This window comes from Nicotiana tomentosiformis, chromosome 8 (assembly GCF_000390325.3).
Source record: "Nicotiana tomentosiformis chromosome 8, ASM39032v3, whole genome shotgun sequence".
Taxonomy (NCBI): domain Eukaryota; kingdom Viridiplantae; phylum Streptophyta; class Magnoliopsida; order Solanales; family Solanaceae; genus Nicotiana; species Nicotiana tomentosiformis.
The window spans coordinates 143937914-143952628 of NC_090819.1; the positions used below are offsets into that span (position 1 = coordinate 143937914).

Sequence of the window (14715 nt, forward strand, 5' to 3'; positions counted from 1 at the left end):
AGAATTTTAAATTACATTTAGACATGGGCGGATATATAACTCACATATGGAGCACGCGAATCCATAATCTTTCCGCTAAACTAGGTATTTTACGTAAATATTTTTTATAATTGATTTAATATTATCTGATGTCATCGATGCTCCAAAAAACTAAACGATACGCTTAGTTGAACGCTGAATTATTTATTTAGAGGAGTAGCTATCAATTCCCTTAGATATTTTTTTCTCCTCACTTTTGTATCCATATTATAAAAATTCTGGATCCGACTCACTAATGTTTGTGCCCTTTGCTCGTACGTAGTCTCATTGGTTGCACGTGGCAAGTTGCAATTATAAAAATTCTCATAGCAATGTTCGAGAATAACTCTCGCGTTTCACAAATAAATAATCAATTCACTCGTAAATGTTAAAGTTCGTCTTATGTTTATTTAATTCTTTTCCCTTTTTCATGTCAAGTGAGTAAAAAACTAATATGTTGTGTTTTCATTATTTATATGATACGCTTCCTTTTAGAAAGAGGTATTGACGAATTAAATAAATTCATCTCCGAAGACAGCCCGTAGTGCTGCACACATTTCCTTCAACTCAAGTTATATATTTTTTCTGTCTCCTTATAATACATTTCGAATTCCGAGAGTCAAATATATATTTTTTTATATAATTTATATTCTTTTTTATTTAGTTTTTAAATATATAAATTTAATTTTAGAAAAACTAAAAATTTATATTTGAATTTGCAGTCAAAATTATCAAAAATAATTGAGATGGGGAAGTATATATAATTTATAAATACACGTATATACATGGGCGGCTCAAAAGATCTCGTGGCCTAAGGCGAAATCATATGGAGAGGCCCTTAAATTTATTCTATAAAATATTTACACTAACAACAATATTTGCTTTTTAAATAACAAATTAATCATTTAAGACAAAAAAGTGAATTTCAAAAAAAAAAAAAAAAAAAAGAGCACAAAAAATAAAGTGGTGGACTATCGTATGTTGAGGTCTAGAAATCAAAGTGAAAATCTTGATTTGGCTATCATCACAAACAAAAAAAGAAATAAACATACATAACGTAATAGCGTAAGTTTTGAGCATTGACGGTGCCAAAAATATTTACTCCTTCTGATCATTTAAACGATAATTGTAGTACATTATATTAAGTAGCACTTTTTAGTGAATATCTAAAAATAAATTATAAATAACCTAATATAATATGTCGAATTACACTAAAAAGAAATCGGTGCATGAATACTTTTGTGTTCATGTAATTTCAGAGTATATTGTAAAAGAAATTCATTATGTTATCGATATATATATAATTTAATTCCTATATAAAAAGAAAAAAATTCAAATTGAAGAGTGAAGCAAATATACTAATTTATCATACTTTATAAATTTATTGGTATAAAATAACCTCAATCAAGTAACAAAATAATATATTGTAATACTTTTCTTTATACTAATTATTTATATGAATTATTAGTATATAGTAATAATAAGAAGAAGAATTTAAAATAAATTTGGGGCCTAAGGCAATGACTTTACTGCCAAAAACCTTAGAGCCGCCGTGCGCATATAATTGATTTGCATCTTTATATGGCAGTTAACTAAGCGAAAAGCTGTGATCGTTGAATTCATTGTCATAGAAAAGTAATGAATTATGTCGTATTCTTCATTATTAAGATGTGGTATTCTTGGTATACCTCTGATTCTCAAGGTGTGTCTACGACAGAAAAATATTCTAATTTAGCAATATAATATATTCCTGCGAAATATATTTGAAAACAGAAAACCCAACAGGGGTAAAAGTTAAAAAGAATTACAGCTCGATCTGAATTGCCTTAGGTCTTTTTTTTTGGGGGGGGGGGGGGGGAGGGGGAGGCAAGAGTTTATATTGATGAGCAGTAGTAGATAGTAAGTAAAATAAAAATATTAAAAAAAATATAAAAAATGATATTGCTTTTCGTTATAATAATTATTTATTTATTTATTTTAAAATGTTAACAATACCGTTTATGAAAAATCATGTAATACAAAACTCTTTTAACCTTGTTTGCTTCTTGACTCTGTGTTTTATGGCCCTGTTTGGGGACAGACAAAATTAGTAGTACTACAATGTAGACGTGCAAATGAATCCACTCCACTTAAACGACATTATTTTTTAGAGAAAATAAAGAACCTTCCAGTAGGAAATGTTTTAACTTATTTTCTTTAGTGAGTGTATCCATTACATATTCAGATTAATTAGGTCGATATATTTCAAACATTAATAATTAGGTTTAAAAAAAATTTAGGAGGTTTATGTGAAAAGATACCAAGAGAAATCACCAAAGGTTGTGGTAGAATGGTAAATACTTTTTCATTTTTTACAAGAGGTCTCGGATTCAAACTTTAGTATATAATCGTCTTTGGTAGAAAATGCTTACTTTCGAAAATGGAATTTTCCAGTGCAAATTCGAATTAGTGGACCTGAATCCGGAGATTAAATGAGAAGAAGAATAAAAAAAAAGATCCCAAATGGAGCGATTATGACACATTATTCTGTGGCATAATATGACTGAATATAATATAAAATATCTCTCTTTTTTTATATATATATATATATATATATATATATATATATATATATATATATAATTTATTTATTTATATTTGAATCTTTAGATCCAGACTAAGAGATTCTTGGAAAACATGTAGGGACGAATAAATATACCAACTAGAATCATTATGATGAGTGGCGAGTCTGGTGACTATATATCGTTTTCTAATGTAATTCTGTTTCCTTTGTTTTTCTTTTTGGATTTGTTGTTCTCGTATTTTTCTGAAAGCACTAAAGTTAAAGTATAATTCTTTTCTCATAGAAAGATTATATATTTCTTTTTAGCCGCCCTAACGTGGGTGTTCACGTTTCTTAGATAAAATTAATAATTCCTAGGTCTCAACTTGTATACATTTTTCACATTTTAGATCATCTTTAAGCATATAACACCACAATAATATTGTTTTAGATAATTATCTCAATCTTAAAGAATTCAAGTTCATTTAACTCATTAACTTTAATTTTTAAAGAGAAGTTTCTATAAGTGAAAGAGCCATATATATTCAAACGGTGTTAACCGATACCTCTTCGATGAAAAATTATACTGTGTAGTAAAGTAAAATTATTTTTTGTGTATACATACTAAATATTGACACCACTTGGCTTCTTTGAGAGTTTATTTCTATATATTTTACCCACCTTAGCAAAAATATTTGCTCCGCCACCGCTTTCTATAACAAATAACATTGAACTATACATATAGTAATAGACAAGTCAAAATAACATTTTGAAGTACGTGTTAAATTAAATTAAGTTGTATAAAATGAACAATAAAAGTTATATTTGTTAGTCCCGCCAATATTGCTGTATTTGTAAATAATAATTCTGCAAAATATAAGTTAACGTAATGAAACAGTAATTAATTCGAGCCCACTGAATTCACAGTGTTTCCTTAAGGAATTTAATCCCTCCTAGTACCCAAGGTAATGGATTATTTCTTCCCAGGATAGAACGAATCACACACTGGTGTAGCGGTACTTCAAACCCCAGTGTTTCAGCGAACACAAAGTTCGGTAGCAAATCACACTTACAGTTGCTTTGTTTGAAGTTAAAACAATGCAGAACAAAGGAGTAGAAACTCAAAAAATCGTATGGAAATGCTGAGAGGAAGGAGTGCAATGTATAGCCAAATCTGTTGAGCGATTTCAGTTTTGTGTCTTGTGTATTGTGTGTTGTGTGTTGTGTGTCTTTCTTCAACAGTTGCTGCACATATATATAGCAGCTAGTGTTGAAGAAAACCAATCATCCACCCTCCATGGTGGAGCAAGCATTAGCTTGTTTGTGGAGCAAGCACATTCATGGTGGGAAGAGCATTAGGCGGCTGCCAAATAGTCAATACACGGATTGGAAAACATCCGTTACAAATGCGGATAATCTTACGTTAATATTTACTATTAACAAATAAATTTGGTCCAAAAAATTAATCAATCAATCGATCATTTGACCAAATCCAAATCCAAATCCAAATCCGAAGCCGAAGCCGAGCCGAGCCGAGCGACGACGACGACGACGCGAGGCTTGCTTTCTTCTTAACTCTTTAAGAGCTACAAGAAGAGCAATTATATATATACCCACCAAAAATGTCTTCCACTTCCAATATGGGACAATGTCTCATTGTTAAGAGGGGGAAACTTAAAATTTTACTCAAAATTTCATTTTCCCTCCATTTCCCATTCACCCTCATTTTAAGAATATTACATCTTAAAAAATAAAACCTCAACAATCCCCCACATGAATGGGGAATGGCTATATCACGGAAGTATGCATGAAAAAACTGTGTGATTTACAAGCAAGGATTAATTGCATCTGGATAAGTAGGTTTCCCTTTGAACTTTCCGTAGTAAACTTATGTCGGATATACTCGGTCAATCGGTAGATTTGATATCTTTGAACCGTCGATCTTTGGTGTATACCTAGACAACCATAAGTCACACAATCAACCCTTAACCGTCTTTGGTTCTCATTGTTGTGTTCGTTTCAGCCATGAACACCGCCTGGTTTCATAAGTGCGTAGAGAACTGGCCTTACAAAGTTCTCCTTGAAGCGGCTAACACTTCACACTTACATAGGTGATTCCTAAACGTGTCATCCTGTAGATACACTATTTGATATACCCCGTATCAAATTTAGAAATCATTAAAAAGCCTTAATGTTTTATCCTTGGTACTGAACATTGTCTTATCACGAGAACGGACTAAAATTTTATTTGACAATGTTGAACCGTCATTAATGACTTTGTTTGATCTCCTTGAACCTAGATCTTGGGATCTTCAGTCTTCTAGGTAGAGTTACCACCACAATGACTTGTTCTCTTTCATAGCCCCATTTCCCTTGATGATTTCTCAACTACCTCTCTAGTTAGGCCTTTTGTAAGTGGATCCGACACATTATCACTTGACTTTACATAGTCAATCGTGATAATTTCTCTAGAGAGTAATTGCCTAACGGTTTTATGTCTTCGTCGTATATGACGAGATTTACCGTTATACATAACGCTCCCAGCCCTTCCAATTGCCGCTTGACTATCACAATGTATGCATATTGGTGCCAACGGTTTGGGCCAAAATGGAATGTCTTCTAAGAAATTCCGGAGCCATTCAGCTTCTTCACCAGCTTTATCTAAGGCTATGAATTCAGCCTCCATTGTAGAGCGGGCAATACATGTTTGTTTGGACGATTTCCAAGATACCGCTCCTCCACCAATAGTGAATACATATCCACTCGTGGACTAAGAATTAGTTGAACCGGTGATCCAATTTATATCACATTATCCCTCAATCACCGCAGGGAATTTACTGTAGTGCAAGTCAAAGTTCTGGGTATGTTCTAAATATCCCAAAACTCGTTTCATTGCCATCCAATGAGATTGGCCTGGATTGCTCGTACATCGACTCAGTTTACTTATAGCACAAGCTATATCTAGTCGTGTACAATTCATGATATACATTAAGCATCCCAACACACGAGCATAATCCAATTGTGATATGCTTTGTCCTTTGTTCTTTGCTAATGCAAGATTCACGTCAATTGGAGTCTTTGCAACTTTAAAGCCCAAGTGCTTGAATTTTTCAAGTACTGTCTTAATATAATGAGATTGTGACAATGCCAGACCTTGAGGAGTCTTATGGATCTTAATTCCCAAAATTAAATCAGCAACTCCTAAGTCTTTCATATCAAACTTGCTATTGAGCATACGCTTAGTAGCATTTATGTTGGCAATGTCATTACTCATTATCAGCATATCATCCACATATAGGCAAACAATGACTATGTGATTTGGAACATTTTTAATGTACACACATTTATCATATTCATTTATCTTAAAACCATTTGACAACATTGTTTGGTCAAATTTCGCATGCCATTGTTTGGGTATTTGTTTTAGTCCGTAAAGAGACTTAACAAGTCTACATACCTTCTTTTCTTTACCTGGAACCCCAAACCCTTCAGGTTGTTCCATGTAAATTTCTTCCTCCAACTCTCCATTTAAGAAGGCCGTCTTAACATCCATTTGATGAATTTCAAGACCATATACTGCAGCTAATGCTACTAACATCCGTATGGATGTAATTCTTGTAACTGAAGAGTATGTATCAAAGTAGTCTAGACCTTCTCATTGTCTATATCCTTTGACTACGAGCCTTGCCTTGAATTTATCAATAGTGCCATCATCTTTGATTTTTCTCTTAAAAATCCATTTAGAACCCAAAGGTTTATTTTCAGGAGGAAGATCAACCAATTCCCATGTATGGTTGTTCAATATGGATTCTATTTCACTATTGACTGCCTCTTTCCAAAATAATGATTCCGAAGAAGTCATAGCTTCTTTAAATGTTTGAGGCTCATTCTCCAATAAGAAATTCACAAAATCTGGTCCAAATGAAGTAGACGTTCTTTGACGTTTACTACGTCTTGGATCCTCCTGATTACATGTACTTTCTTTTGTTTCTTCCCGAGGTCATTTAGATCCTTCACCAAACGACTAACATTCCTTTTTATACGGATATATATTTTCAAAGAACTCAGCATTATCTGATTCTATAACCGTATTATTATGAATGTCGGAATTTTCTGATTTATGAACCAGAAATTGATATGATTTACTATTTGTCGCATATCCTATGAAAACACAATCAACGGTTTTCGGTCCTATCTTTACCCTTTTGGGTTTAGGAACTTGCACTTTTGCCAAACAACCCCACACTTTAAAATAATTCAAGTTGGGCTTCCTTTCTTTCCATTTTTCATATGGAATGGATTGTGTTTTGCTATGGGGCACTCGAATTAATATTCGATTAGCCGTAGGAATGGTTTCCCCCCACAAGTTCTGTGGCAAACCAGAACTTATCAACAACGCATTCATCATTTCCTTTAATGTGCGATTCTTTCTTTCCGCAATCCCATTAGATTGGGGCGTGTAAGGGGCTGTTGTTTGATGAATAATTCCATATTCTAAACATATTTCCTCAAAAGGAGATTCATATTCACCACCCCTATCACTTCAGAAATATCTTCCCATATCCTTCAACTTTTGCTGTTGAAGCATTTCCCATATAAACTGTCTCTCCGGGTCCAGCAGGAGCATTAGTAGCAAAAGCTTCTCTAACTGCACAAACATGGCGAGTGGCTCCTGAATCAAACCACCACAGTTTAGGATTTCCCACCAAGTTACATTCAGAAAGCATGGCACACAAGTTATCAACATCATCATGGTTTACTACCATGTTTGCTTGACCCATTTTCTTGTCTTTCTTCGGAGCACGACACTCCGTAGATTTGTGTCCGATTTTCCCACAGTTGTAGCAGTTTCCACTGAACCGCTTCTTGCTTGGGTTGTATTTCGGACCAGAAGCCTTCTTCCTCTTTTTGTTATCTTCAACAATATTTGCTCCCATTATTGTTGAATTTCCACGGCCTCTCCTTTCAGCAGCTTTATTGTCCTCTTCGATTCTCAACCGAACAATGAGATCTTCAAGGGACATTTCCTTTCGTTTGTGTTTCAAATAATTTTTGAAGTCCTTCCACAACGGAGGCAACTTCTCAATCATTGCTGCTACTTGGAATGCTTCATTGATGACAAGACCTTCAGCAAGTAGATCATGAATAATCACTTGCAATTCCTGGACTTGGGTAATAACAGACTTGCTATCTACCATTTTGTAGTCCAAAAATTTTGCGGCAACGAATTTCTTCATCCCGGCATCTTAAGTTTTATATTTCTTTTCAAGCGCATTCCACAATTCTTTTGACGTATCCACGCCATTGTATACATTATACAGATTATCATCCAGTCCGTTAAGAATATAATTCTTGCACAAAAAATCAGAATGCTTCCACGCTTCAATCACGATAAAGCGCTCATTCTCTGAAGTTTTATCTATCAGATCAGGAACATCTTCCTTGATGAACTTCTGTAGACATAATGTAGTTAAGTAGAAGAACATCTTCTGCTGCCAGCGCTTGAAATCAATCCCGAAAAATTTTCCGGGTTTTTCTGCCGGTGCCAACGCCGGTGTTCGGCTTGTCGATGCGTTGGCAGTCACCATCGGAACAGCTTGGTTTTCGCTTTCAGTCGTCGTTGTTTCAGTTTCTCTAAAAGAATGACACAAACAAACGTTTAATACACGTTTTCAAACTGGAGTAAAAATCACGTAGATTTGAATCTCCAACAAAACGCCACGAAGGCTTTACTCTCCAAAACGGGAGTACACAAAACCACAAAGGTTTAGTTTGCAGAATAATAAGAATAACACAAATACAGAAATAAATATTAAATTTCTTAAGATTGTTAGTCCCGCCAATATTGCTGTATTTGTAAATAATAATTCTGCAAAATATAAGTTAACGTAATGAAACAGTAATTAATTCGAGCCCACTGAATTCACAGTGTTTTCTTAAGGAATTTAATCCCTCCTAGTACCCAAGGTAATGGATTATTTCCTCCCAGGATAGAACGAATCACACACTGGTGTAGCGGTACTTCAAACCCCAGTGTTTCAGCGAACACAAAGTTCGGTAGCAAATCACACTTACAGTTGCTTTGTTTGAAGTTAAAACAATGCAGAACAAAGGAGTAGAAACTCAGAAAATCGTATGAAAATGCTGAGAGGAAGGAGTGCAATGTATAGCCAAATCTGTTGAGCGATTTCAGTTTTGTGTCTTGTGTATTGTGTGTTGTGTGTCTTTCTTCAACAGTTGCTGCACATATATATAGCAGCTAGTGTTGAAGAAGACCAATCGTCCACCCTCCATGGTGGAGCAAGCATTAGCTGGTGGGAAGAGCATTAGGCGGCTGCCAAATGGTCAATACACGGATTGAAAATTAATCAATCAGTCATTTGACCAAATCCAAATCCAAATCCGAATGAAGCCGAAGCCGAAGCCGAAGCCGAAGCTGAGCGAGCGACGACGGCGCGAGGCTTGCTTTCTTCTTAACTCTTTAAGAGTTACAAGAAGAGCAATTATATATATACCCACAAAAAATCTTTTCCTCTTTCAATATGGGACAATGTCTCATTGTCAAGAGGGGGAAACTTAAAATTTTACTCAAAATTTTATTTTCCCTCCATTTCTCATTCACCCTCGTTTTAAGACTATTTAATCTTAAAAACAAAAAACATCAACAATATTCATTTTATACAACTCAAAAATAAGTTTGGATCCATTATGTTTTTTCGAATACAGTTTTTTTCTTAATTGCTTTGCCTAGAAAACATACCAACATAATTCTAAAATAGAAAATAAGTTTGATTCTCTGAGATTCCTTAAATTTACAAATATGAAAATATTGTTGCTAATTAAACAAGAAGCCAATGTCAGAGGGTCTCAGAATGTCGTTCGAACATTAACAAAGGAATACCACTTTCTGAATATTCGATTTTAAAGACTGGTTTAATAGAGATCTAATCGTGCCAGCGTGGTAATATTAATTATTAAATGGTCAGTTGAAAGGAAAATATAATATTTTGTGGGAGAATAAAGTTAAGTACTACTACTAGTTAATAAGTCAAGAGCAAGAATATACTCTTTTTTCCTTATAAAAAAAGCTATTTAAGTTCGATTGATTGAGTCGTCATATCTATTGATTATTCGACGTAGGAGTAATAGTTCACTTATGTAGTTGGCCGTTGCAATACTTATTGAATACAATGAACAACATTATTTGAAATTTCTGATGTACCTTTGCTTCACATCTTTTCTGGCTCCCTTGTATCAACCATATTGGATTCATCTTTAATTCCCACACACCATAGGCGGAGGGAGAGTAGAACTTACGGGTTCGCCGAACCCAGTAACTTTGTTACAAATCATGTATTTGTCTTAAGAAATTCATTGAATATGTACAAATTATTAATTTAAAACTCAATAACTTAAAAGATCTAAAATTCTGAACTCGTAAGTTTCAAATCTTGGTTCCACCTCTGCCACACACACCACGTTTTAGGCCAGATAAAATTAAGAGAGAAAAAATTGAAAGGAAAAGAAAATTTATGTTACTTCATTCATTTTAATATATTGTCACTTCTTTTCTTTTCTTTTTTTCCTTTTGAGTGTTATTTTTTCACCAGTTTCAAGGAATATATATATAAAAATATAAAATTTAGAATGTAGTTATTAAAGTTTAAAACTCATAAACTCAAAATTATGAATTCTCTGCAATAACTTAGATACGGATTTTAAGGAAATATGAACAAACATAAAATTAGGGACATAGTGAGAATTATTAACAAAGGCCTTTGGACTCTTTCCATGTGAAAAAACAGGCACAAGTTTTCCACCAAGTATTTATTGTGGACCTAAAATTGAACCAACCAGCCAATTTGTTTCCACTCAACACCGGGTGGAAAATGAAAAAAAGAAATAAAAATTTTGTGCTTAGGCATGTCACATGATCCTCCATAACATCGACCTTTTTGGCCACAACATTTATTCCAAACAAATAAAAGAATATATAAGCCAATTGATTGATCAAGACTATTACAACTTGTATTAAAGTGACTAATATGCCTTTCCAATCCTATACTAGTAACCTATGGAGCAGGATCTTCTGCCCTTTGCACCATTTTGGTGACAAAGCTAAGAATTGGTAATTAACAAACAAAAACAATTTACAATCAAAACCAGATTTCAAAAACGAATTGGTAACCCATAATTGAGAAATGTTCTAATACATCCATCCCATCCAGCAGTGACAACCACAAGACCCCATAAATGAGGAGAGCTTAATGCACCTTGCCAAGCACTTTTCAAGAACTTGTACTCCGATTTGGATACTGAAGGGGTGACGGTTACTGGGCTCGAATTAGGCAGCTTCTCCTCTGGCCAGGTCGCGGTGCCCTTAGATAGAGAGTCTAAGAATAATGCACGCCCCAGGGAAAAACAATCTGAAGTCTTTGGCAGCGAGTTCTCGTTGGCATTCCCATTTTCTAAAACGCTTGTAGGAAGTGTTCCCAGATTGGTTTTGAACCCGCACCAAGGTATAGCAACTGATGTGTTGTTGGAAAAGAAACTCTCTGATGACCGGACATGCTTTGGTTTGTTTGTAGTTGTCCGGCCCTGGTTAGTGTAGTTCCAGATATGAACATTTGAATCCTCAGTAACTGCGAGAATGTGTTTCCCGTCTGAGGTGAAAGATGCAGGAAATTGGCTTCCAGAATTTCGGATTCCTGGAAATGCAGCAAAAACTACTTTCAGAACAAAACTCATAAATCTGCTTGGCGCCAACAAGGATTTCACATATAAGGCATCAACACACCTTTGAATTTGCAGATGATATCAGATCCACAAAGTATTTTAACTTGTGAGTCATCAGAAGTTACCATGACTTTGCTCGAGTCGTTCGGGCAGTACTGCATGAAGTTTACAGTAGCCTCTTAAGCGCACAAAAAAAGCGCACAAAAAATAATTTTTGTAAAAAAAAAAATGAAAATAAAAGGTTACCTGAAATCCAGTTATTCTCTTGCGAGCAAGCTTCTTCTTTCCTTGAAGGCATACTTGAGAGCCCATCTGCAATCGATTACCTAATGCAAAGGAATGATAGTGCAGTGTCAAATGCGGAAGAGAGTAGATCGAAACAAGAAGAAACTAACAAACTAGCTTTCAACCATTTAGCTGTCTAATCTATGTTGAAGCTACACTACGTGAAAAAGTTAGAACCCCCATCCTATGCAAGCAGGAGTAACAACAATTTTTTCGGGAATATACCTAAATCTTACAAAGGGCAAGTCTAAGTTGCAGTTGGAGGCACCCTCAACAATGTTTTTTTTTTGTGTGTGTGTGTGTGCGCGTGTGAGAGAGAGAGAGAGAGAGAGAACTGATGTGTAAAATTAAGAAAAGCCACGGACCATTTTATTTCATATGATTTACCTAGCCCACCCACTTCCCCCTCCCCTCCCCCTCCCCTCCCCTCCCCCTCCCCCTCCCAAATCCCTACTACGAAACACTAAAACCGGTAAGTTATTCGTACATCATAGCACGCCAAAAGACTTGCTATAACATAAAGGCTACTCACCTCCAGAAAGAGATGAATTGCCAATTTCAATCTACCCGCAGAAAGAACACGCTATCAATGAATTTAGCTTGTCTCACAAAACACAAGATACTTGACCCAATCTACTGCAGAAAATGATATCCATTACAAGAATTACAGCGTGTTAGTATACTTGACCCAGAAAGATATATATATATTTTACAAAGAACAAGAAAGATATATATATTTTTTACAAAGAACCAGAAAGATACTATACTAACCCCATTTTTGGACCATGAAAGGGCCAGGACCTCACCCTTGTGTCCATGGAACTCATGCAATGGCTTCTCCAATATCCGGAAAATCTTTGGCGGGAATACGACGCAAGCTGATTCCGACGACTTTTTCATGATTTTTGACCCATTAATTTTCTCTCTATTGTCGTTCAACGAAGCTAGTTTTGACATATGAGTCAGTGAGAAGTATAAACAAGATGGGTCGCTATCCTGAACATTCAAGTTGCTTGGAATTTCATCTGCAATCACCTTCCAAATGCGCACAGTGCCATCTTTGCCGGCACTTGCTAGACACTGGCCACAAGGACTAAACTTCATTGTTGAGATTGAGCCCTCATGTGCTAAGAACTCTTGCCCTGTGTAGAGTGAGGACAGTTCTTTTGACTCCTTACTACAAGTGTGGACCCGAACTCTATGAATGTGATTTCCTGGCTTCAAATTGGAGTCCTTAGCCTTCACTTTGTCTGCTATTGACCTCACCTTATTATGGGTTGCAACAGTGATCTTTTGAAGCCAACTCTTTTTAGTTTTTTTCTTAGCATCAACTGTATCAATTCCATCTGGTACTCTCCGCAGAAGCTTCTGAACCAAAGGTGATGACCCAAGAGTTCTCTGAAACTCTTCAGCAGTGAACAACCTGTTCGAACCTACTTCACGTACTTGGCTAAGTATACCATCCCGACCAAATTCATCCACAACAAACTCTACTCCGTTGTCCAAATTCCTAATTTTGCAATGCAATCTTGCCTTTGTTGCATCATCATCATCCTCCAATTCCAAAGCTTCATTAAACTGGAAAGATTGAGAAGACCAACCTGAGAAACAACTGTCTTTAGAATCTGAATTCGCCAGCACAGTCTCACCACTATCCCTAATTCTATTTACATCACTCTGTTCATCATGTCCATCAGGTCTGTCCCAACTCGAATTCGAACCTATCCATTTCAAAAATCTATCACGACGCTCATCAACACTTTCTAAATCCTTATTCCAAAACTCATATCCTAAAACACACTCATCACCCCCATCACGAGTGCACGCCTCGTTGCAATCAGAACCCAGATCAGAGACAGAAGTGATGTCATCACGGCTATCAAAGAAACATTCTTCTTCACTGTCACTACAACTTCCCATCATTCTTTGAACTCAAACTACAAAATCCTTGAAAGAAAATGAAAATAAAATCAGAAAACAGCCATTTAATCAATTAATCAACTAAGCCTCAACCCCAAACAAATGGGGTCAACAATATTAATAATCCGTGATGGCCGAAATTTAAATTCCCAATCAAATAGGAAAGACAACTCAAAAACCAAATACAAATTTTCTAACCAAACAAAAGAAATCCACATACATAATCAATAAATACGAAAATGAAACAAAATTGAGTATCAAAATCCACAAACATGAGCATAACAATCAAAAGGTAAGGCCTCGTAAAAGACTAATAAGTGTTAAACCCATCATCACAAATATTAGAGAATAATTCATCATAATTTGAAAAGGGGGTTAAAAAAAATACAATCAATATGTGGTCAACACACAAGAAATAACTAAAACAATATGCTAATCAATTCTCCACCTAAAATGACAAAAAATCACCATTTTCAGCATAAAAGAAGAGACCTTTCCTACCTCAACTGCCATGAAATTAACCCATCATCACAAGTATTAGAATAATTAATCATAATTTGAAAACGGGTTCATAAAATATACTAATCAATAAATGATCAACACACAATAAATAACTAAAACAATATGCTAATATCGTTCTCTAACTAAAATGAACAAAAAATCACCATTTTTTCAGAAATAAAGACAAGATTTTTCATACCTGAACTGCCATGAAATCATGGAAAATCCCCCAGAAATCAGTTCACATAAAGGCTGATCTACTGTAATTAAAATCAAGACTGAGCACAAAAATTGGACCAAATAAGAAAATCTCAATAAAAAAAAGGAACCGATTTCGACGTAAAGGCAAGGCCACAAGGAGGAAGGTGAGTCGTTTTGTTATTTTCTTCTTTCTAAATTTGGATGTCACTTTCACTTTTTGAGGAACAAAACCAACACCACTGTATATGCATATTAATAAGGTGACAGTTTTAACCCCCGAGATGATGTGTCCGTTCAACCAACAATTGTAACTATTACGATTTTGGGTGCTACATAGTTTAAAATTTCACGAGTTCGAATATTAATTAAACCCAAAAAAAAGAATCAATTGTCTCATTTTATTTGGATTTAACTCGGCACAAAGTTTACGAAATTTTTTTTAATCTAAAATAAATTATAGGCATTTATGTAACTATTAGTCTAGGATTTTGTTTTTTATATTATAGATGTTC

At 35.0% G+C, this 14715-nt stretch overlaps 1 protein-coding gene across 1 annotated transcript; it reads right to left on the bottom strand.

The window, feature by feature from the left end:
- Positions 1-10527: 10527 nt before the first annotated feature.
- Positions 10528-14428, bottom strand: LOC104113074 (uncharacterized). The gene is made up of 5 exons (XM_070182927.1): positions 14202-14428; positions 12388-13528; positions 11543-11622; positions 11358-11451; positions 10528-11268 (listed from the first exon to the last, which is right to left on the bottom strand). Exons 2-5 carry the CDS (start codon positions 13502-13504, stop codon positions 10730-10732), a joined length of 1830 nt encoding a protein of 609 aa, XP_070039028.1. The 5' UTR covers positions 13505-13528; positions 14202-14428; the 3' UTR covers positions 10528-10729.
- Positions 14429-14715: the final 287 nt, after the last annotated feature.

Excerpts from the sequence above, each read along its gene's own strand:
- LOC104113074 (XM_070182927.1), bottom strand. The coding sequence starts at position 13,504 with ATGATGGGAAGTTGTAGTGACAGTGAAGAAGAATGTTTCTTTGATAGC. Across the intron at positions 11,452-11,542 it reads AGAGAATAACTGGATTTCAG|TACTGCCCGAACGACTCGAG; the intron begins GTAACCTTTTAT and ends AACTTCATGCAG. Across the intron at positions 11,269-11,357 it reads TATCATCTGCAAATTCAAAG|GAATCCGAAATTCTGGAAGC; the intron begins GTGTGTTGATGC and ends CTGCATTTCCAG.